Source organism: Gracilinanus agilis, chromosome 4 (assembly GCF_016433145.1).
Source record: "Gracilinanus agilis isolate LMUSP501 chromosome 4, AgileGrace, whole genome shotgun sequence".
Taxonomy (NCBI): domain Eukaryota; kingdom Metazoa; phylum Chordata; class Mammalia; order Didelphimorphia; family Didelphidae; genus Gracilinanus; species Gracilinanus agilis.
Genome location: NC_058133.1, coordinates 265763967 through 265788997, shown reverse-complemented (window position 1 = coordinate 265788997; position 25031 = coordinate 265763967). Strand labels below are relative to the sequence as shown.

General features: G+C 37.7%; 1 protein-coding gene across 2 annotated transcripts in view; it reads right to left on the bottom strand.

The window, feature by feature from the left end:
* RNF8 (ring finger protein 8) overlaps nt 1-25031 on the bottom strand; it is a 90669-nt gene that overhangs the window by 26250 nt on the left and 39388 nt on the right. The window contains exons 4-7 of one of the 2 annotated variants that reach the window (XM_044674368.1): nt 19957-20019; nt 16627-16716; nt 4910-5017; nt 1844-2048 (exon numbers count right to left, since the gene is read on the bottom strand). In XM_044674368.1, coding sequence (XP_044530303.1) covers nt 1844-2048; nt 4910-5017; nt 16627-16716; nt 19957-20019 — 466 coding nt within the window. Of the gene's footprint in view, nt 1-1704; nt 2049-4909; nt 5018-16626; nt 16717-19956; nt 20020-25031 lie in introns of those variants that run through there. The other variant, XM_044674367.1, reaches the window with a different exon arrangement.

Here is a 25031-nt window from a genome sequence, read left to right as displayed (position 1 = left end):
TGGCTTTAGAGAGGTCAAGAAGGTTGAGGAATGAGAAAACGTCATTAGAATTGGCAATTAAGAGATCACTGGTAACTTTGGGAAGATCACTTTTGGTTGAACCAATAAAGTCAGAAAACTGACCACACACAGTTAAAGAGAATGAGAGGAAAGTCAGTGACTGTAGATGGATTTCTTAATGAATTTAGTTACAAAAGGGAGAAGACAGATCCAAATAAAGGTTTTTATATTGGGTGCATGGCCTCACCTCTGCCTTCCTAAGAATGACTAGCTTCCTTTAAACTTTAGCTTATGTACTGGTTCCTACATAAGACTTTTCCTGATCCCCTCAGCTATTAATTATGGTGCAGAAATTACCTTTTCTTTATAGTGTATGTACATACACATAGTAGAGATAACAGTATACATTTAATAAATGCTCAATGGCTGATTAATAACTATAGGCCAAAGAGGGAGAGAGATCTCTCAAGTTTTTCTACCAGGTCACATAATACATTCCAATGGCACCTAGGAACCCTTGAGATATCACTAATTAAATCCCAGGGAATAAGCATCATTTAAAAATGGAAATGCCTCTGGGAGAGCTGGTGGGATATCAGATACCATGAATTAGTTTAATCAGATTTGCTTTCCTCATAATATCTAGCTCAAATTATTTCATGGCCCTAAGAAATATTTTTATTGGGGAGGGGAAACATGCAGTGCAGAGGGAGTGGGACAAATAGGAAGAAAGAAGAAATTTTTTTTTAACAAGGTACATTGCTGAGAATAGGGGAAAAGCCTGTGTGGGATACTACTATAAGGAGCTAGAGAATAGCAGGAGGGAAATGAGGTGAAGAAAAGAACAGGAAGTAGAAAAATGTCAAAAACAACCCTAAATTTTGCCTAGAGGCAACCTGGCTCCCTACTCCCCCTTCAGAATACATAATCCAAAACAGAGGAGAGCTCCTCTGACAACTGATGACAGATTGGGTCTAGGTTTCCTTGTTGGCAAAATGGAAACATTAAGTATTCTAGTACCTTACAGAATGGTTATCAGAAACAAAATATATGTTAATTATAATTTTAATGCTTTACTAATCAGTTTCTTCTACATATGTGCATACATGCACATTTATGTAAATATACACTGATAAACAAAGTAGAGGAAAATGGCATTAATGCCCAGATTATCACTTACATCTGAGTGGGAGGCCTAAATATAAATAGATGTGTTTGATAATAATACACAAATATATATAATATATAAATCTGACACTGAAGCATGTAGAAATGTATAAACTTGATGCTGATGCATATCATTGAATACAAAACAGGATAGGTTGTGTGTGTATGCGGGTGCAGAAATTCAATTCTAAAGCTAACCTGAAAACCAGTCAACAACAGAAGACTAGAACCATTTCGGCCTCCAACTTTTGCTGAAAGTCAGACTATATGCAGCTTAAAAGTAGTTGGCAGGGGGCAGCTGGGTAGCTCAGTGGATTGAGAGCCAGGCCTAGAGACTGGAGGTCCTAGGTTCAAATCTGGCCTCAGATACTTCCTAGTTGTATGACCCTGGGCAAGTCACTTGACCCCCATTGCCTAGCCCTTACCACTCTTCCACCAAGGAGCCAATACACAGAAGTTAAGGGTTTAAAAAAAAATAAAAGTAGTTGGCATTTTAATAAGAGTTTGTTGAATAAGATAAACCATTTCCCTGTTGTTTATTTTTTTAATTTAATTTAATTTACTTTCCCCCATGTTATTTCTGTCTATTTTGCCATCTAAACACTGAAGGCACTGTGGTGAGGATCCGGTTCCCAAACCTCATGCATTCAGAACCTTCCCCTGCTTCTCTGCTTACCTCTTCTCTCATTAATCAGAATTTCTCGTCGCTCTTTCATTTCAGAGTTCAGTTTCTCAACCATCTTGTTGATGCAGTTATCCAGCACGAGGGAGCGAGTTTTAGATTCAATATCTTGCCTACAGATGGGGCATTCCACTTTTCTCTTCATCCACTCATCAATGCAGTAGGAGCAAAAACTGTGGGCACAGTTCAAGGTGACAGCCTGACAAGGGCAAGTGAAAGAATGCTTTAGGGACCTCACTCTGGGATACTTTTCAATGCAAAAAGAAATAAGATGAGTAAATCTAAAGTAAATCAAAACATAATCTACAATGATATCTGTTAAGTAATTATTGCCCAGCTAGGTCAGCCAGGGCTTTCTAAGAATGTAGGAATCAATACTAGGGCTGTGTTCAAATATCTTCTTAAACCATTTTCTTCTTTCTTTTCTGTGGCTGATCAGAGCATTTACTATGGTAAAGGTCACAGATTCGTGATTAGAATGATAAGACTAGAAGTAGAGAATGGGATATACATTTTCTGAAATTGTCAATGTGTGGATTAATTTTGGTTGATTATACTTAATTGCTTCAAGGCAGGGCTTTTTTTATTTTGAGAAGACAGAAAAATTTTAGAGATAGGAAAAATGATAATGATACCAAAAAAAAAAAAAGAGAGAGAGAGAGAGTGTGTCAATGAAACTTTTAAAAAATACATTTAAAAAGGAGAAGGAAATTTAGAGGGAGAAAGAAACAAGCAAAACAGCTCTGGAACTACCTTGTAGTATTAATTATATTCTTAAAAATAACAGCAACAACCATCACCAAGAGGTAGGTTCTATTCTGGATTCATATATAATCTTCTTTTTCTTTTGTTCTTTTGTATAGAGAAAAAGGTTTGTGTTGTTTTTCAAGTTTATAGTAACAATAAAGAAAAAAAAATAAAGGTAGGTAGGAGCCATATATATTGTAGAGGACTTTAAATGACTACTTGATATTTTATCTTAGGCATAGGGAAACACAAAGATTTCTGAGCAAGACAGTGGTTTGAGAAGGGACCTCTATGTTTTAAGAATATTAATCTGGCAACTATGAGGATAGATTGGAGAAGAGACACTAGACAGAAGCAAAATAATCAGGTAAACTACTGCAATAGGATAGATGAGAGGTGATTAGGAACCGAATGAGTATGGAAATAGGAGGAGAAATTTTTCAGAGATAATCTGGAGACAGGATAAGCAAAACTTGGCAAGTATTTGGATTACAAAATTTAAGGAAGAGTAAAAAGCCAAGAGAGCCAAGGTGGCAGGGTGAACGAGGTACCAGATCTAGAGCTGGGAAGTTCTGAGTTCAAATTCAGCCTTAGACAGTTACTAGTTATAGAACTAGCTTAGATACTTACTAGCTGTAGGCAAGTCACTTTACCCTATTTGCCTCAATTTCTTCATCTATAAAATGAGCTGGAGAAGGAAATAGAAATATCTTTACCAAGAAAATCCCAAATTGGGTCATGAGTCAGAAATCATTAAAGTGACTGAATGATAACAACAAAAAGCCAAGAATGGTTCTCTAGGCAGCTAGGTGTCTCAGTGGACTGAGAGCCAGGCCTAGAGACGGGAGGTCTTGGGTTCAAATCTGACCTCAGACACTTCCTAGCTGTGTGACCCTGGGCAAGTCACTTAACCTCCACTGCCTAGCCCTTACCACTCTTTAGCCTTTGAACCAATACACAGTATTAATTCCAAGACAAAAGGTAAGAGTTTAAAAATTTAGAAAAAAAAATGATTCTCTAGGCCAGTGAGTTTGACATTTAAATATTTGGGGAGACCCTAGAATAGATAGATAATTGGCAAACATCTGAAAAAGGAAGTTGTGATTATAAAGACCGAACATGCCAGACTAACTTCATCTTCTTCTTTGACAGGATACGGAATGCTCTGGATATACTTTACCTAGATTTTAGCAAAACTTTTGATAAAGCATGTCATACCATTGATGTGGAAATGATGGAGATGAACTATGAAATATAATATAATTATATGGATTCAAAACTGAATGGATGGCTAGACTCAAAGCACAACTCTGTTAATGGTACGTCATTATGACAGTAGGGTGCCTCCAGGAATCTAGGCTATGGACTGTGCCATTTAACATATTTATCAATGACTTGGAAAAAGGCATAGATGGCATGTTCATCACCTTTTCAGATGATCTAAAACTGAAGGGAATGGCTAACAATAGAATCCAAAAAGGTATCAAAAGGCTAGAATATTGGGTTGAATACAAATAAGATGGAATTCAATAGAAATACATGTAAAAGTCTTATGCTTGGGTATAACAAAGTCAATTTCATCAGTGCAAAATGGAAGAGGCATGGCTAGACAGCAGTTATTCTGATGAGGATTTGGCAATTTCAGTGGCTACAAACTCAATGAGTCAACAATGTGATATGAAAGCCAAAAATTTAATGCAATCTTGGGCTGCATTAGAGACATATCCTAATAATATAAAAGAAAGAAGAAAAGAATTCATAAGTATGAACAGCAGCTCTTCTTTGTTATAAAAGTGAAAACAAAGAGAGTGGCCTTAAACTGCAGAATAGCTGAACAAATTATGGTATATGAAGGTAAAGAAATAATATTGCACTGTAAGAAATAATCAACCTTGACTGCACAGGGCAAATTATGAAGCAAATTACCCACTTCCCAAAAGAGGTGAAGAACTCAAGGTGCAGAAGGTGACAGATTTTTGGACATGGCCAACGTGGGACTTTGTTTTGCTCTGTTACAAGGGTTTTTTTTTCCTTTTAATTTGAAATGGCTGGAAGTGAAAAAAAAGAGGTGGAATAAACAACAGGATTATCAAAAACCAGAAACCTTTGAAAGTTATATGCCAGATTTATTATCCATTTAAAAGAAAAAGCAAAATATGTACATGTTAGTGGTTGCAGTTTCATATATAATTCATTTATTTGGTGTTTGTTACAGTCATACATTAAAAACAAAAACAGAAGAAATGTGCATAGCTCAAATGAGGTTCTGTCAGGGAATGGGGTGAAGGAAGAATCCCTGTCCCTTATTATTACCTCAATGAAATGTTCCGAGCAAATGATGCATTGAAGTTCATTCTCTAGGACATCATTCATCTGGTTTAGAACCTCTTCCTTCTGTGCTCTCACTTTCTCTTTCTCTTCCTGCAAAGATATACAACCCTATTTGTCATTACAAGGATTATTGATTGGTTACTGATTAAACAGGATAAAAAGTAACATTAAATAGCTAGAATGATTCAAATGGAACAGCCTACTTCCAAGAGATACTACTTCTCAAGGCATACCAAATGTAGGCCTTTCTTGCATTCTCTTTTTTTAACTGATTCTCTCAGGTTTTTTTTCCCTTTTTAAATAAAAACTTTAGTTTTTCTACTCACTTCATGCAAAATTAAAAAGGTAGGAAACTACTTTGTTTTGTGGGTTCCTACTACCATTCATCAGAAATCTGAAAGGATACTTTAACATTGAGGACCCCAAAGTTAGGCAAAGAACATCCTTGTTTCAAGTTTAAAATTAATGAAAACCTTGTTTTTTAAGAAACACATATTCATTCTTAACAATGCTGAAACACTACACCAAAAGCAGGTCGTTAAAGAACTATTATCTACATGATATACTTTTTGACAAGAACACTGCACTAGAAAGCAGAAGACCTGGAGTCCATTCTGTCTTCTACCACCGTGTTATCCTGGGTGTGTTATTACAACTCCCTGGACTTCAGTTATCTTGCCCATTAGATTACTATAATGCTATGTTATCTACTTGAAAAAAGGAATTTGAGCCCACTGCATTTAACAAAAATTTATTAAGAGTTTTGATGGATTCATAGGAGATTCTATTAAAACTTTAATTCTGTCAGACTACAGTGATTCATTCATAAAATCATTAGTCATGACCACATTGGATTTGTGTAAGATGCAAGAGTGGATCAAAATTAAGGGGGGGAAAAAAATCAACATAATTATACAAAATGACAATCATAAAAACCATATGATTTTCTCAAAAGATGTGGGAAAAGCCTTTTAGGAAGTAACATGCAACACTCAGTAAATGTTAAAAATCCTTTAAAGCATAAGCATAAAGGGATATATTTTTTTAAAACCCTTACCCTCCATCTTAGAATCAATACTGTATATTGGTTCCAAGGCAGAAGAGTGGTATGGGCTAGGCAATGGGGGTTAAGTGACTTGCCCACGGTCACACAGCTAGGAAGTATCTGAGGCCAGATTTGAACCTAAGACCTCCTGTCTCCAGGCCTGGTTCTCAATCCACTGAGCCATCCAGCTGTCCCTATTTTTTTTTTAATCATAAAAAGAATCTACTTAAAATGAAAAGCAAGTATTATATGCAATGGGAATACACTAGAACCTTTTCCAATAAATACAGAAATAAAGCAAATGATACCTACTCTCTCCATGATTTATTTGCCATGTACTGGAAATCTAGCAATAAGGATAAGACAAAGAGATGGAAATTAAGAGTTAATAAAATTATACCTATTTGCTGATGATATGGTTTATTTAGAAAATTATCAGGAACCAGCAGCGATACTCATTGAGACAATAGCTTTAGCAAAGATTTGCAAGGTACAATAAGCCTTTCATAATCAATAGCATTTTTATATAATAAAAACAAAATATAAAAGAGAATAGTAAAAAGGGAAATCCTATTCCAAAAAAATTACAAAATTCATTAAATACCTGGAGATCAATCTAACAAAGTATACAAAATACTTATATAGATTCAATTATACAATGGTCATTAATGAAATAAGAAACAACTGAAGCAACTGGAAGAATATTCAGCACTCAAAGCTAGTCTATGCCAATATCATAAAAATAATAACACTACCCAAGTTAATTTATGGTTTTAATGCTATGTTAATTGAATTATCAAAGGGCTATTTTATCATAAAGTAGCACTCATCAAAACTATCTGGTATTAATTTTAAAAGAGAGGTAAAAATGATGGGACTAGAGAAGGGAGAATCTGAAATAATGGAACTCAATAAACTAGTGTTTGATAAACTGGAAAACAGAAATTTCTTAAGAACATCATAGCTAATTTAAAAAAAAACAACTTTGGGGAAAATTGGTAGGCTGTTGGGCAGAAATTGGGCTTACATCAAATAACTTATGCCAGTGATGGCAAACCTATGGCACCTGTGCCAGAGAGACCTCTCTGGTGGGCATACATGCTGTCCCCAGCAGTGTTAGTTACTAGAAAGTCAGAGGGACTTGTGGGGGAAGGAATATATATATGTACACATTTGCATAAAACATCAAAAATAGTATTCAAAAAATATAAACAAAAGAATTGCAAACTACTGACAATCATATGAAAGAATGCTTCAAATCATTAATAATAAAAGAAATATATAAAAACTGTGATTTATCTCATGCCCTGCAAATTAGTGAAGTCAATGGTGGAGGGATTATAGGAAAAGAGGCTCATAAGTGAACTGTTTGTAGAGCTGTGGATCAGGACAATTGTTTTGGAAAGTAATTTGGAATTATGCAAATTCTATTACTAAACTTATGACTCCAAGGAGTCCAATGACAAGAAAGTCTCTAAATACACCAGCAGCACTTTTTGTGAGAGGAAAGAATTGGAAAGAAAGCAGATGCCCAACAAATGGCAAATGGCTACTTAAACTAGGGCTTATGAATGTAGTTAACGCTCTAAGAAACAATGAAGGTGATAAATATAAAAGCACATGGAAAGACTCATATGAACTAATGCTACAAAATAACAAAAAATATACATGGCCCAAAATGAAGAGCTATTAAGAAGGCAGTATTTTATAGTGCATAAATAAATATTCATATTTCTTCAATGTATTGACCAAGTTATGCTGATTTTTCCCTCTTCTTTTTTTATATTAATAATATTGTGATATGGAATGGCTCTCTGGGAAGGGAAAGGGAATGGATATTAGGGGAAATTATGGTGCTGTAAAAAAAAATCAATGAAAATTTATTAAAGATAAACAGATTGAAGCATATGTTGTCAGATATTTATGGCCAATGGGTTGCTTCATTTTATTTCTGTTACAATGGAGAATTCTAGTGGGAAGTGACTGTTACGGAGAAAAAAGTTTCAATAAAATATTATTTTTTAAAGTGTAAAAAAAGTATGAATAACTTGGGCTACCTAGATACTTTTTTAGGCACTAAGGATATGAAGACAGAGAACACAAATGCTAGTCTCAAAATGCTAACAATTTTTTTTAAAAAGTGTATTTGGAAATAGCCAAAGAAACAGAGTTTTGGACCTGGAAGGGCTTTTCAGCATACATTTAATTCAACCTACAATGTAAAAATGAATCCTTACTATAACATACCTGATAAGTGATCATTTGGCTTCTGCTTGAACATCTTTGATGAAGAAGACACCCTTCTAAGAGAGCATCTTCCCCCTAAGATAGCTTTAATTGCTAGGAAGTTTTTCTTAACATCAAACTTAGACTTTTTTGTATCTATTGCTCCAAATTTTGTCTTCCAGAACAAATCAAATCCTCCTTCCACATTATAGTTCTTCAAGTATTGTACTTTCTCTTCCCCAACTACTTATCTCTCATCTCCAAGTATTTCTTCAACAAAATCTCCTTTAGTATGAAATGAAGGCCCTTTGCTATCCTATTTGCTGTTCTCTGGATACTCCATATTGTCATCATCCTAAATTGTGGTGCCCAAAAAAGATCATAATACTTTAGATGTGACTTGAAGGAAGGAGTATGGTGGAACTATCACTTTCTCATTCCTGGAAGCTATTCCCTTCAATGTAATCCAAGTCTGCATGAGCTTTTTTTGGCTTCCACAACTCTGTTGACTCATACTGAGTCCACCAAAAATTCTGTCTTTTTTCAGCTAAATTGCTATATGACTATGCTTTAGTAATCTTGCACTTGCAAAATGGATTTTTTTAACCTGAGTGAAAGATTTTATTACCATATTTAAATTTCATGTTATTGAATATCTAATCTTCTGGCTTGTTCAGAGAGCCTTTTGGATCTCAGTTCTCTCATTTCTTTTAGCTTTGTGTCATCTGGAAATCAAAATAAGCATGCTATCTCTGCCTTCGTCCGAGTCATCAACAACAGGGTTATTAATAATTGCACAAAGACACACACAAATCCTAGAGGTATTCTACTTGAGACCTCTTGCCAAGGCAATATTAGCTACTTTTGGATCTGACCAATTAATTCTGAATCCATCTAACACTATTGCCATCTAGCACACATTTCCCCAACCCTCCCACTCCCCCCCCCCAAAAGAACACTTTGCTGGAATCTAGTCGAACTCTCTACAGTTTTATCCTGATCTACCTGCTTGGTAACTGTCAAAAAAAGAGAGAAATATATTGTGGCATAACTTCTTTCCCAGAAAACCATGCTTCTTATTTACAGACCTTTAGGAACTGAGATTCAGAGCCAATAAGGAGTTGAGTTGGGATTTGTACCTTATCCTCTGATTTAAATTCCTGCAGTCATCTTCAACATAACCATCTTCTTAATAATCTATTCAAGATAATGGCTAAGTTTCATCTCGGGAAAGGCTTCAGAAAATACATCTTTCTCCCTTCACTGCAGAGGAAGGGGAACTAGAGGGGGTGAGAATACCTTTAGATACAGTATTTTGTTCTTTTAAAGAAATATAAGGAATGGCTCATTGGGTAGAGGAGAGGGGCATAGTCAGAAACAAATGTGACAAAAATAGAAGCTATCAATAAAACAGATAAAATTTTACAACTAAACAATTCATTTTATAACTGCCAGAAACTGAAGTTAAGGTCACTGGCCTTTCATACAAATTCTATTCCTTTTTTTTTTTTTTTTTTTTTGAAAATCAAGACTTCTTCAGATTTGAGGGGCTATCTTTTGCACTCTTCTTTATATCCCCAGCATTTAGCACAGTTCATAGCCCATAATGGACACTAAATGCTTAATGACCATCCACACTGAGCAGTGGTCATATTCATTTCTTTAATTCTCAACTTTTATCCACTATGCCTTTAAAATAACAACAAAAAAAATCCTTTTCACAGAATTTAGCTTTCCCTGTCAGCATTAATTTCAAAGGGGTCTTTCATCAAAAGTTCCTCCTTCTTTCCTTTTCACACCTCAGACTCCTACTATGCCATTCCCTATTCTCTTCTTTACTCCAGTCCTTGAGAAGAGATTGCCCTTCTCTCTTTGCCTGGACTACAGGTACACAAAACATATCTCACAGACTAAATCTAGCCTGCTGCCTGTCTTCATAAAATCCATGAGCTAAGAATAGTTTTTATATTTTTAAATGGCTGAGAAAAAAAGGAATAATATTTCATGGCATGTTAAGAAGTACATGAAATTCAAATTTCAATGTCCATTAATAAAGTTTTATTGGAACACAGCCTCACTCATTCATGTACAGATTGTCTATTGCTGTTTTCATACTACAGTGGCAGGGTTCAGAAGTTGTGACAAAGCCCATATGTGTAGTGCCCTCATTGCTTTGAAATGCTGTTTGGAACAGTGTAAATCATAGTGACATATTTATAACCTGTCAACATTTCAAGTGCCATGCATATCACAAAACTATGACATTTTATCCATATTTTGTTATCAGGGCATACTTTTTGTGTAAAGAAAAGGAAAAAAAGGTTTATTATGATTTTTTTGAACTCAGGCCTAAGGCTGAATGAAAAGGACCACCCTCAACCACTATTACTGGACAACGAATAGATTTGAAAATTAGCTCATGCTGCAGACTTGATAATTTTTCCTAATGAATTCAACCTAAAATTACAAGGCAAAAAAATGTTTGTATGTGAAACATATGGCAATAAAACCAATTTGACAAGTTATACTGTTTGAATCACAGTCAAGCCCCCCTATATGCTTCCCAAGCTGCCAACAGTGAAAAGAAGTGAAATCTCTATTCCCACACAGATTTGCAATGAATTTATTTTCTGAGCTCTAACTACAGTTCTAATAGTATGCTTTGGATGCTGAAACAAGTGTAAAAGGCATTTCCATATTTCAAAACCCATTTAACTATGAAGGAGAGGAGCTTTCACCTAACCTTCAACTGGAAGTGATTGATTTACAATATAATGACATGCTAAAAGAGAAGAATCTAATAAAATTCTATAAACACCTTCAAGCAATGAAATACTCAATTAAAATCATATGCTCATTGACAGTTATCAATATTTAGCAATATCTCTGTGTGAAGATATTTTCTAAGATAAAATACATAAAAAGCCTCACTACAGATCACCATTAACAGAACATTTGCAAATTATTTTGATAGGAAGCACTAATTTTGAACCCCAATTAAGTTCTTATTAGTAGAACTGTATTTCTGTATTTCAAAATATTATACCTATTATATTTTGAGTTAAATCAATAAAAAGTTTGTGGAAATTTGTTTTCTCATTATACAAGTATAATGTAATTGTCTTAATTTTGCCTCTTGGTCTACAAAGCCTTAAATATAACAGAAATTTTGCTGACTCCTGGCCTAAACACCACCCTAATTGTGCACTTCATCACATCCCCTCCTTTATCCACTGGGAGCTTATGTTATCCTTTTCTTCCATCTTCAGTCCCTCCCAATCAAATGGTTCCTTGCATAATAACCAGTTCTTCTTTGTTCTAGAGAAAATGTGCATTTGAAGAAGATAATTTCTATTTGAGGTGAGGTGAGGGGCAGTGGAGTTGATAAGTAGTGATAGTGTAGTGATAGTGTACCCTACACCCAAAAAGGGAAAAAACAAGGTAGTATTGTTACTAATATATTAAGTTTAATATAAACAAAAAAAAAAAAAAAGAAAAGAAAATTGAACATGAGAAACCCACAGCTTTGCACACAATCCTTTTTTTCCCCTTCTTTGAATATTGAAATGTTGATGTTTATTGATGTTAGTCAAATTTATAATAAAGTTAAAACAAAAACTTAGACCTGTTATCTCTCAAACTATTCCCCTCTTCTTCCTTTCACAGTCAAATTGAAAGGAGGAAAAAAAAAAACAAAGAGCCATCTATATAACTCATGTCTCAACTTCCTTATTTCTCATTCACTTCTTAATCCTTTGTAATTTGGTTACTGAAATCACCAGACAAGTGAAACTATTCCCTGCAAGGTTTCTTTTCATCACCTCCTACTGCTTTTCCCTTCTCCCTCCTATTTTTATTCCCCATCTAGTTATCTATTGGATAAGGTAGGATTCTATACCCCAATAAGTATAATTGTTATTCCCTCTGAGACAGTTATGATAAGAGTAAAGTTTAAGTGTTGCCTGTCACCACTCTCATCCTCCCCTCCATTTATAATAGTTTTTCATTTCTCTTTTGGTGAGATAATTTACCCCAATCCATTTCTCCCTTCCCTTTTCTCTCAGTGCAACCTACCCACTTTTTTGCATATCATGCCATCCAAATCAGCTTACTTCCACAACCCCTATGTATACTCCTTCTAACTGCTCTACTACTGATAAAAATTTTTAAGAATGACAACTATCCTCTCTCTATGTAGGAATACATACAGTTTGATCTTATTGAGCCCCTTAAATTTTCTTTCTTATTTATCTTTTTATGCTTCTCTTGGACATCAAATTTTCCGTTTAGTCCTTTCATAAGGAATGCTTGAAAATTTATTTTATTGAGTGACCATCTTTTCCTCTGAAAGAATATATTCAGTTTTGCTGGATAGGTGATTCTGCATTGTAAATCTACATCTTTTATCATCCAGAATACCATATTCCATGCCTTCAAATCCTTTAATGTGGAAGCTACTAAATCCTGTGTAATTCTGACTATAGTGCCATGATATTTGAATTGTTTCTTTCTGATTACTTGATGTATTTTCTCCTTGACTTGGAGGCTCTTGAATTTAGCTATTAATATTCCTGGGAGTTGCCATTCGGGGATTTCTTTCCAGAGGTGATTTGTAGATTCTTTCAATTTCTATTTTACTCTCTTGTTCAAGAATATCAGGGCAGTTTTCTTTGATAATTTCTTGTATTATATCGTCTTTTTCTTTCTTTCTTTTTTTAATCATTCTATTCAGGTAGTCCAAAAATTCTTCAATTGTCTCTCCTGGATCTATTTTCCAGGTCCGTTTTTTTTTTTTAATGAGATGTCTCATATTTTCCTCTGTTTTTTTTTTCATTCTTTTGATTTTGTTTGTTTTTTGCTGTCTAATGAAATCATTAGATTCTAGTTACTGAATTATAATTTTTAAGGAATTATTTTTTCCATGAGCTTTTGAGCCTTTTTTATTTGGCCCATTTCTTCTTGCATTGCTTTCATTTTTTGTCTATCTTAATTGATTTTTAAAATCTTTTTTGAGCTTTTCCAGAATCTGAGATCAATTCATATTTTTTTTGAAGCACTGCATGTTACTTTGCTTTCACTGTCCCCTTTTGTGTCTGTGCCTTGTTCTTTGTCTTCATAAAAATTTCCTATAGTTGGATTTTTTTGATGTTTGCTCATTTTCCTAGCCTTTTCCTTGACTTTCACTTTTATTTTAAAGGTAGGTTCTGTTTTCAGGGAGGATAGGGCACTCTCTTAAACTTCAGTTCTTTCTTGATGCTACCCTTAGCCTTATTTCTGGGTTTCTGCAAGTGTCAGTTCTTCCAAAGTGTTAAGATGGCCTATGGGTTGGAAGCTCTGAAAGCCACTTCCCATTGCTGATTCAATCACTTCCTGAGACTGCCATTGGCTCAAATTCTAGCCTTAAGTTTGGGCATGGGCTTTTGGCCTCACTCTGGGCTTGATCAGGTCAGTCACGCTGAAGACTGCCTTATTTTGGGGCAGTGCTTTGGCAACAAGCTAGTACCCCAGTGACTGTCTTCACTAGGGATCAGGGGCCTAGCTCTGGGTTCACACTGACCTGGAATGCCACACAGAAGGCTTTAAAATGGGATTCAGGTCTTCACTACAAGCTTGGGTTGGGGTTCCTGACCTCGTTCTAGGCTTACACAGATCAGGTGTGCAACAGGTCAGGCATTCAGGATCTTACTGCAGGCTTGCTTAGAACTTTATGGGGTGTATGTTGGGTTGCATTGTGGTTGGCTTAGGCATGGTTTCAGAATCTGGATGTTCTTATGGTGGTTTCAAGTTTTCTTTGCTTCTACTTCACGATCTTGGTTTCACCTCTCCCATCAAGGTTTCTAATGATCTCTTAACCATCAATCCATTAGTCTTTTCTCATTCTTCACTATATTTGAACTTTTTGCAACTACTGACTACCTCTGCCTCTTGGATCTTCTCTCTGGGATTAGGTATGCTATTCTAAATTGATTCTTCTCTCTCCAATAACTCAATTCAATTCCTTTGTATTATCATCCCTTTCCCAACCATTAAGTGGAGGTATTGCCCAAGGCTGATTCTTCTCGATCCTTTCCTTAATGATCTTAATTAGATCTCTGGTTTCAACTCTGACTATCCATCTGTTTATTCAGAATTAATCTTACTGAAGTAGCTGAATTATCGCTAATGACAAAAATAATTCTAAACACCAATATTCTGGCAATTCACTTCTTGATGGAAAACTAAAAAATCAATGATCTCTCATGTTTGGGATGTCCCTGGGATAGGAGATAACTGACATTTCCACTGCTCTGAGAAGCCAGAGTGGTTGCTGATAATTGTTCCGTTGCAGAGTATTGGGATACAGCTAAAAAACAAGTATGTGCTTTCACTTCCTCTCCTTTTTCTGGCTAAATTCCCTATAGCCAGGCTTCCAACTTCATTATTCCACTAGAACTGGTTTCATAATTGCCCCAATGGCCTTGTCTCCATTTTCATCCCTCTTAGCCTCTCTTTAGTCTTTAATGCTATCACTCTCTTGCCCTTGATATTCTCTTATCTCTAGGTTTTCAGGACCCCTCCCCCTTCTCTTCTGGTTCTATCTATTTGATGGTTCTTTCTCAATCTCCTTTCCTGAATCTTCATTTAGGCCAATGATGGTAAACCTTTTAGATACTGCATGCTGTGTCCTGTCACCCCAATTGCATACTGTGTCCCTCCGCAATGAGTCTCATCCTTCCCCCCACCCCCTCCCGCCCCCTGGCAATTTAACCCAGACGGGGAGGGTAAAAAGGAGGGGAGTGGCCCAGGCCCTCTGCTCAGGGGAGGGAGTAAGTGCCTCCATTTGGCTGCTGGGCAGAAGGGCAGGAAGACATGATGGAGAGGGGGAAGGGAGTAGCTCCAGCATATGATGGCTCACATGCCCACAGAGAGGTCTCTGCATGGCATCTTTGGCACATATACCATAGGTTTGCCATTATGATCTTGGTCATATCCAATAACTGTTGGCTGTGTCCTGGGCCCTTTCTCCTCCTCTATACTATTTCACTTAGTGATCTTCTCAGTTTCTCTGGATTTAATGATCATCTCTACACAGATGATTCTCAAATCTACTTATTCAGCCCTAACCTCTCTGCTGATCTCCAGTCTCACGTGCCCTTTAGACATCTCAAAGTAGACATCTGATGTTCCCTTAAACTCAATATGTCCAAAAGTGGATTTATTATCTTTCCCCCTAAACTCTACCCCAGTGATGGTGAACCTATGGCATGGGTGCCCAAAGATGGCACGTAGCCTGTGCTGCGCATTACTTGAAAGGCAGAAGGACTCAGGCAGAGCTGCTCCCTTCCCCCTCTCCACTAGGCCTGTTGACATTTTTTCACATCCCCCACCCCTCTGCCCAGCAGTCCAAGAGGAGTGCACAGGAGGTAAGGTGGGCAGTTCATAGGAGGCAAAGCTGGAGGAAAGCAGAATGCTCAGGCCACTCCCCTCCCCCTCTTACATTCCTCACTTCACCCACCACTCCACCCAGTAGCCCAATGAGAATGCTTTCTCCCTCTCCTCTGTGTGTGTGGGTGGGTGGGGGGAGGGGATGGCATACCCAGTATGTGGGGGGTTCAGGGTAGGCATAGTAATCGGTCTGGGTGGGTCAGGTTGGGGTGAGGTCTGGCACTCCATCTCTAAAAGGTTTGCCATCACTGTTCTACCCCATCCCAAACTCATTTCTTCCAAACTTCCCTATTGTTGTTGAGGACACCACTATCTTCCCAGCTGACAAGCTTAAAAACTAGGTGTCACTCTACTCACTATCCCTCACCCTCCCATATCCAAAGCCTGATGATTCTACCTTGGTAACATTTCTTGAATATGATCTCCTCTGATACCACCACTAGCCTGGTGTGAGTCCCCACCTAGCAAGTTTCATTTTCTCACACTTAGACTATTGCAATATCCTGCTAATGGGTCTGCCTTCCTTAACTCTCCCTGCATTTCAGTCTATCTTTCATTTATTCATTAAAATGATTTTCCCTAAGCATAGGCCTGACTCTGTCATGCCATTCCCCACCTTTCTCCCTCAATAAACTCCTATCATCTTCAAGATCGAACATAAAATCCCCTATTTGACATTTAAAGGCATTTGTTACCTGGCCCCTTTTATTTTTCTAATCTTCTTACACCCCATCATGTACTGCTGACCCAGTAATATTGGCCCCCTTACTATTCCTTGAAAAAGACCCTCTGTCTTTTGAGTCTAAGCATTTTCACTAACTATTCTCTCCTGTTGCTTGTTTGTACACATTTGTCAACATATTCTCCCCCATTAGACTGTGAGCTCCTTGAAGGAAGGGGCTTTTACCTTTCTTTGTACCCCAGTGCTTAGCCCGGTGCCTGACACATAACAGGTATTTAATAAATGCTAACTAACAGTAAAATCACAATTTCCTTTGGGTACCTTGGTCTGCTCCAGCTCTTTATTCTTGGCTTGAATAATTGCTTCAAAGTCCTTCTTGCTCCGACTTAACTCTTCCATGAGAATGTGATGCTGCAGAAATATATATAGATACACATTTAACATGGTCTTTACTGTGTCCTCCTACTCTAAAATACTCACGTACTAGCTGCTTTCCTTCCCACTACTTTGTGCTCTTTAGTGCACAGAAAATGCACAATTTTACTAAACTCCTTCCTTTCTTTTGGATTCTAACAAATATCTCCATAGATTTATCAATATGTATATATAGATAAATATACTATATTTAAACTCTTACCTTCTGTCTTAGAATGGATCTATTCTAAAGCAGAAGAGCAGTAAGGGCTAGGCAACTGGGATTAAGTGACTTGCTCAGGTTCACACAGCTAGGAAGTATCTGAACTAGATTTGAACCCAGAACCTCATCTCCAGGCCTGGCTCTCTGTTCTTCCATCACACTTGGATGTCCTTCTCCCCATATTTTTTTTTTAAACCCTTGTACTTCGGTGTATTGTCTCATAGGTGGAAGATTGGTAAGGGTGGGCAATGGGGGTCAAGTGACTTGCCCAGGGTCACACAGGTGGGAAGTGGCTGAGGCCGGGTTTGAACCTAGGACCTCCTGTCTCTAGGCCTGACTTTCACTCCACTGAGCTACCCAGCTGCCCCCCCATATTTTTTTGAAGCAGAGAAGGAAGAAAAGAGAGCTATCAGATCCTATAACCAGTAAAGAAATGAAAATAACCTCATTTTATATTTGTATACTGTTTCATAGTTTCCAAAATATTTCATATGCTGATTTAATCTCTACAACACTTTTATAAATCAGCCAAGCACATATTTTTATCCCTATTTTACACATAAGGAAACTGAGATTCAACAAGGTTATGTTACTTGGTCTGGGCCATGGATAATAAGATACAGAAGCCAGGGCCAGAATACTTTTTCTAACTCCTAGTCCAATGCAGAACTAAGAGACACAGATCCAAACTGAAGAAAGGCAGGCTACGGCTAAGCAAAAGGAAATACTTTTGAAAATTACAAAGATCTCAATGTGCCCTAAGAGGTAGTGGGCTCTCCCTATCATAGGAGGTATTCAAAAAGAGGGTGAAAAACAATTCATTTTCCTGAGAGAATTCCTGCTCAGGGATTTGCTAGACTTAAAGGGACTATGTAATTCTTTTCTCTGCATCATCAGATATTACTAAGACACCATATATCAACTAGTTTGGCTTTTAGGAAACATTAAAGGGAACTGAAGATCCAGAAATTCTAAATAAGTGTTTTGATTAAAACAGAAAAACATCACGTTAGCCAATGGCCATCCTGGCTGCTACTTCAATTCATGTGCTACCAGCAAGCTGAAACCCATTTGAATCTGCTGAAAGTCATGAAAAGAACAGAAACAAGGAACTTCCATTTCATTTCTCAAAACTGTCATGCTAGGGGGAAGCTGGGTAGCTCACTGGATTGAGAGTCAGACCCAGAGATGGGAGGTCCTGGGTTCAAATTTGACCTCAGACACTTCCTAGCTGTGTGACCCTGGGCAAGTCACTTAACCCCCATTACCTAGACCTTATCACTCTTCTGCTTTAGAGCCAATACCCAGTATTAATTCTAAGACAGAAAGTTATGGGTTAAAAAAAAAACAAAAAACCTGTCATGCTATATATCAGAACGACTGACTTTTGGCTTGTACTAGGCATAAATCAAGAATTATAAATTCAATTTAAATAATTGGCAAAAAGTAATTCACAAATTCAACACAATTTAAATCACAGTAATGACCATAAACTAGGTAGCAAAATATAAAGATTCAGTCAAAAGCACTAGCCAGGAATCTGGAGACCTGGGCTTTTGTCTTGACTTTGCCAACTCTGTATATAAACCCCAGTTTCCTTATTTGTAAAATAGAAAAATCTCTACCTGACATGAAACCTCAAGTGACTGATGCAGAAATAAGGTCAGATTATAGGTACAAAACATTTCAAGGGTTTTTTTTCCCCCCTTTTAAAAAACTATATAAATTTAAATTATAGGCTGGTCTCAAGAATGGTAAATAATTTGGGCTGTTTCTCATCACTAAGAAGTGCCTGGAATTTGTTAAATTATAAGTTGAATTCACAAGCCAAGTACCCTACCACACAGCAGTTTGTTCTGTGTGCCAAGATTAGGTAATAAAGAGTTGTGTGTTTCTCAAGAGGGAGTGAAAAGATATGAGGGGAGACCAGATATTCCTACAGCATCTTCAAATAGCAGAACCAGAATTTTTTTTCCCAATCAATTTCAACACTTCAATGATTTTCAGCAAACATTATCAGCCTAGAGAAACCTGCAGTAAGGATAGTCCTCCTATCATAGGAATTAAATAATTTTTGAAGACTAAAAAAGCCTTCTCTTGAAAAGAAAACGAAGTCAGCACTGATTTCTTCAACAATAGTTTTCCCTCCTGGCACTTATATAGACTTGGGGAATTCAGGGTGTTGATGTGAGCCTGTTTCTCTAAGGATGTTGGGGCACAAGTCTAAGAGAGAAGACCATGGAGTTAAATCTTCTGGGAGCTCTGCTCTCAGAACAAATTCTTATTCTAATGTGCATCTTTGTTAATAGACCTGAATCCATTTCCCTATTATCTTATGCCATGACCATGAGATAAATTTACATCTTACTTGTATAATTCAGGATAAACAAGGAAGGATGGGGCAAGTTTTCAAATATTCAACAAAACTTAAAGAACCAGGGTGGAAAACAATAGTAGTGAAGATAAATGAACTAAATAGCAAGCAACCTTTATTAAGATTTCATCTCAGTGAACCAGTAGTTTCTTGTCCTTTCAGTGAATTGATCTGCTTTACTGATTGTTAAATTGCACATTCTCAAACTGGCCTGAAATGTTTAATTGCTATTTTCTGTTAATCTTGCTACAATTCCAGATGGATGAGGTCAGTAGAGACAACGGTGGGCCCTATTGGCTCAAGCATAGCTGACATTTTCCCCCTTACCTTCCTAATTGCAGAGTCTGTCCCAAACCCCAAGCCTCCCAATACCCTAGAGGCTTTTAGACCATTTCGCTAGAGGAAGGACTGCTCAAATGAAGTTGTAGGCCTTCATGCCAGGGCCTGGCATATCTGTGGGGCTCCGCATCTCCAAACTGATGGTGTGAGCAGCTGCCATCTGCTCCATTTGATAGACTGAAGGTGCAGTGGAGGTGGAAGCTAAGGAGGAGAAGCAGCCATCAGTCATGCAAGGCTTGGCCGCACCCCCTGCTCTACGACTGATGGAACAATCTCAGCCCAATGGCAAGAGATAAGTTACCTCCTGCAGGGCCTGTGCCAGCTGCTCCTTCAGGTCCTTTTCCCCATGCTGTTTCTCCAAACCCTGCAAAGCCAAAAACAAATGGAAGGTTTCCTTGAGGGGAAGCAAAAGGAGGAATAAAATCCAGCAACATGCAGAGCAGAGTGGATGGCATAAGCATCTGGGAGCAGCAGGGGGGGAGGGAGCAGGTGGGAACAACTCCTGTTTTCTTTCAAGCTGTTACCTACAAAGAGATTTAAGCAGAGTTGCCTGACTTTATACTGCTTATGATGAGATTTTCACCTTTAACTCATTCTCAGGCTACTCTGGAAATACAATGAATTGTTCCAAGCATCTTTTACAAGATAATAGTTCCTTGATGTAAAAGAACATTTGACCTTCCTAAGCCTCAGTTTCCTATGAAATGTGGATAATAATATCTGTATTACCTATCTCACTGGACTGCTGAAAGAGCTTCTAAGGTAGAAAAAGTCATGGATTTGGAATTAAATTCAAGCTCTGCTGGCTGCTAGCTATGGGGCTTTGGCTAAGTCACTTAATATCCCTTTATCTCAGTTTCCACATCAATCAAAAGAGGGATTGGACTAGCTGATCTCAAAGGTCTCTTCCAAGGGCAGCTAGGTAGTGGGGGTATAGTGAAAGCCAGATCTAGAGACGGGTGGTCCTGAGTTCAACTATGAACTCAAGATACTTCTTAGCTGTGTGACCCTGGGCAAGTCACCGTAACCCCAAATGCCTTAACCCCAAAAACACTCTTCTGCCTTGGAACTAATACTTAATACTGCTTCTAAGATAGAAGGTAAAGGTTTAAAAAAAAAAAAAAAAAGGTCTCTTCCAGCTTGAAACTCACAGACACAGTATTACATAAACATTAAATATCTGATTGAAATGCCTCAGTCTGGCCTTTAGGATCATTACCTTCCTACTCTTAAGCCAGATCATCTCACAAGACCATAGTTTTAGAGCTAAAAGGCACCTTACAGGTAAACTCAAATAGTCTAACCTCTAAATTCTGCAGATGAGGAAACTGAGGCCCCCAAAGTTAACTCATAGTGAGGTCACATAAGTAGTAAGTAGCAAAACTGAGAACTAAACCCAGATCCTGCCTTCTTTTCATTGTATCACACTCACTACCTCTCATGTATGATTGAGCTGGGGATGAGGCTCCTCTTCGGCCCAATATACATATCCTGTTGGTTATCCCTTATATTACAGCTCTTCCTCTGCCCAAGTGTCTACTGCCCTCATTTTTACCTATCTATGTCTGTCATCTTCTGTCAATTTTCCCTTTGTTCCTCTAGTTCTCTTAATACAATTATTACTCTGCAATGATTACTATGTCATCTTAAACCACTTGTTGTTTTTTCATGTAGTTTAGTCTCATTTCATCGACAACAAGATCATAATTTCTTTGAAGACAAGGCCAATGTTAAGCTTCACTGTATGCCCAGGTGATCTAGTGCATGTACACAGTAAGAGCTAAATAAGTATCACTGAAAGATGAGGGGGAGAAAGGATTAAAATGCAGTTTCCAACCTCTTACAAAGGTTGATAACCTTAACAGAAAATTTACCTGCTCTCTCTCTCAGGGTTTTTTTCTCCATCATTAGTAACGTTCCCTCAATAGGGGAGGGGAAATAAAACCTGTAAGTGCACAGAAGGTAATGCTGCTTATAAAGATGCTTCATTCCCCTCAACCTCCATACATCTGATCTTCTTCATACTTGGCAAGGGGGCAGTGGAATTACTCAACCAGTCACTACTTATTTATTTTAACTTTGTTGCTTTGTAGGCTGTAGGGGTAGTTACTGTTGGCCATATTAAGTTTTTTGCTTGCTTGTTTGTTTAATTATCAATTAATAAGCATTTATTTTCTCCCCCTGCCACCTTTCTCCCCTATTAAGAAAAAAAAAAAAGATTCCTAGCTATGTGACCCTGGGTAAGTCACTTAACTCCAAATGTCTAGACCAGGGGTTGGCAACCTTTTTGGCTGTGAGAGCCATAAATGCCACATTTTTAAAAATGTAATTTCATGAGAGCCGTACAGTGCTCACAGTGCGTGCTCCTGTAACAGTGCCTGAAAAAAAAATTGACTTTATGGTTCCTGCAGAAAGAACCATATGTTGCCGACCCTTGGTCTAGACCATGGTGGCCTTCTGTCTTTGAAGTGAAACTAAGATAGAAGGTCAGGGTATAAAAAAACCAAAAATTTGTTTTAGATTTTAAAAGGTCATTTGAGCAATTGAAAGGTGCCCTAATCATAACTTAGAGGGAAATATATCTTCTGTAAATTTCCTGAATTGTACCAGGCTGAAAGCAGCAAAGATGTATGTATAGGCAACCAGTCCAAATGCAGAGTACTCCATTTGTTGCCCTTCCCAAAATCACTTATTACAGGGGCATGAAGAGGACAGAGCTCAAAATTTCTCAGAAATAAGAAAATGAAGCTTAAGTTATGAGCTTTTACATCAAGGAATTAATAAATAAGCAGACGATAACATTTTAAATTATCTTGCTGACAGTCTTTCTCTCATCCTCATGCCCCTTGCCTTCATACCCGTAGGACTTACATACATACTGATATTCCCTCAAACATATTAACTTCCCAGATCTTTAATTTCTTATTTCCCATAAATCCTCCAACCCATTTCAGCTATGCACAAAGATGATCATATCCCTAAACTTGTCATCACCCACAAAAAAGTTTCACTTCCATAAATTGTGAAATTCCTTTATCTGCTGTCATCCCACCTTTCTCTCATTCCATTCTACTTCTCCAGCAGTTTCCTCCTCTATCAATGTCCATTCTCCTACTAATCTTCAGTTTCTCCCCCTCCATTGGACACATCCCTACTGCCTACACACATGACTCCTCAAAAAACCCTCATTTGATCTGTTCATCCTTGCTAGGTATCAATCAATTTCTCTCCTTTCCATGGCTAAATTCACTTAGAAAGTCATCTACAAATGCTGCCTCCACTTCCTCTCCTCTCATTCTCGTCTTCATTCTCTAAAGTCTGGCTTCTGATGTCATCATTCTGCTGAAACTTGTCTATCCAAAATTTACAATGATCTCTCCATCGACATATCTAACGGTTTTTTTCAGTCTTCATCCTTCTTGACCTGTCTGCAGACTTTGACAAAGATTGACAATGGTCAATCATCCTCTTCTTCTTGATTTCTCTTCTTTCTAGGTTTTAAAGGTCTCTTTCCTTGTTCCAAGAGACCTGTTAAATTATTTTTTTCCCCTTTCTGATGACATTGCTTCTGCTTACCTCCATTTCTTCATGCCTCTTGCCCTTTCTGCCACCTGACAGTGATGATCACTCTCTTATTCCCCAGGTTTTTTGACACTGTTCTCTCCTGGTTCTCATCCCACATTGTCTGATCACTCCTCAGTCTCCTTTGCTGGCTGTTTATCCATATCATGCACACTAACCATGGGTGTCCCCACAATTCTCTGTCCTGGGCCCCCACTCTTTTACTTCAATACTAATTTACTTGTTGATCTCATCTGCTCCCATAGATTTAATTATCATCTTTATGCTGATAATCCCCAGATCTATTTTTCTAGCTCTAATCTGTTTTTTGACCTTCAGTTCCATGTCTAAAGGCCTAATAGATATCTTGAACTCTGCATGTTTCAAAGTTATCTTAAACTCAGTATGTCCAAAACTGAATATCTCTTTACCCTCCCCAAACACTTCCTTCTTCCTCACTTTCCTACTACTATTATGAGGAACCACCATCCACCCCTTCACCCAGACTTACAATCCAGATCACCCTCTACTCCTCTCTCACTTTCCATATCCAGTCAATGAGTTGCCAAGTCTTGCTGATTCTAATTTTATAGACAGGACTCAGGTGTACATCCCCTTGTCTCCTCTGACACCACCAACACCCTAGTGGACTTTATCCCTGTACAAATAAATATACTACCCTTCTAGTTGGCCTTCTTGCCTTAAGCACGGCAAACTGCAGTCCATCCTCCACTTAGATATCCAAGTGATCTTGCCAGCATGACAATATTAAAACTACCCTCTTTCCTGCCACAGTTGCCTCCACTTTCCAAGCTGCTCCTCCTAATATTCCCAGGATTATACAGAAAATCCTCTGGCTCTTGAAGCCCTTTATATATAAACTTGCCCCTTCTTACCTTTCCAGTCTTCTTACACCTTATTCTTCTCCACATACTCTACAATCCAAATGGCTTCCTGGCTATTCCTGGAAAACTATCCTCCATCTCCCAACTCGCCTTTTCTTTTCTTTCTTTCTTTTTTTAAACCCTTACCTTCTGTCTTAAAATAGCTACTAAGAATTGGTTCCAAGGCAGAAGAGCAGTAAGGGCTAGGCCACCAGGGGTTAAGGGACTTGTCTGGCCAGAGTCACACAACTAGGAAGTGTCTGCCCCTCTGTACCTTTTCAATGACTGTATCACATGCCTGGAATTCTTTCCTTTCATCTTGGCCTTAGAGTCTCCTTTAGATCTCAGCTAAAATCTCACTTTCAATAGAAGTCTTTTGTGATCCATCTTAATACCACTGAGATTATCACCAGTCTATCACATATATATATACTTGTTTGGATTTGGTGGTTTGCATGCTGTCTCCTCCATTAGACTATGAGGTCCTGGAGAACAGGGATTGGTTTTGTCTTTCTCTGTTTCCCCGGAGCTTAGCAGAGTGTCTGGCACATAGCTGATGCTTAATAAATTCTCACTGTCTTGACTTAACTAGGTATAGGAGATAGACATGGATGCAGTTCTGCCTTGGACCATAGCCATGACACAACTAAACCAGCATGTCTTTCAAATTCAAGATTTTCAGAAGAGTGCCTCAGCCCACCCAAGTGCACTCCAAATATCTGAGTTGTGGACGACTAGATCCCTTTGTTGCTGGATGTTCAAGACAGGGAGGAAAAGGATAATAAAACCCAGCAGAACTTTAACTCAATCCTCTACAGCTAAACTCTTACTAAGGTCTGGCACACAAAGTTTAATTCTAAGGGTTTGTTCTAATAAGGGTAAGAGATAGCCTGCTAACTTAAATTTGTCTTCCAGGTGAACATCATTCAGA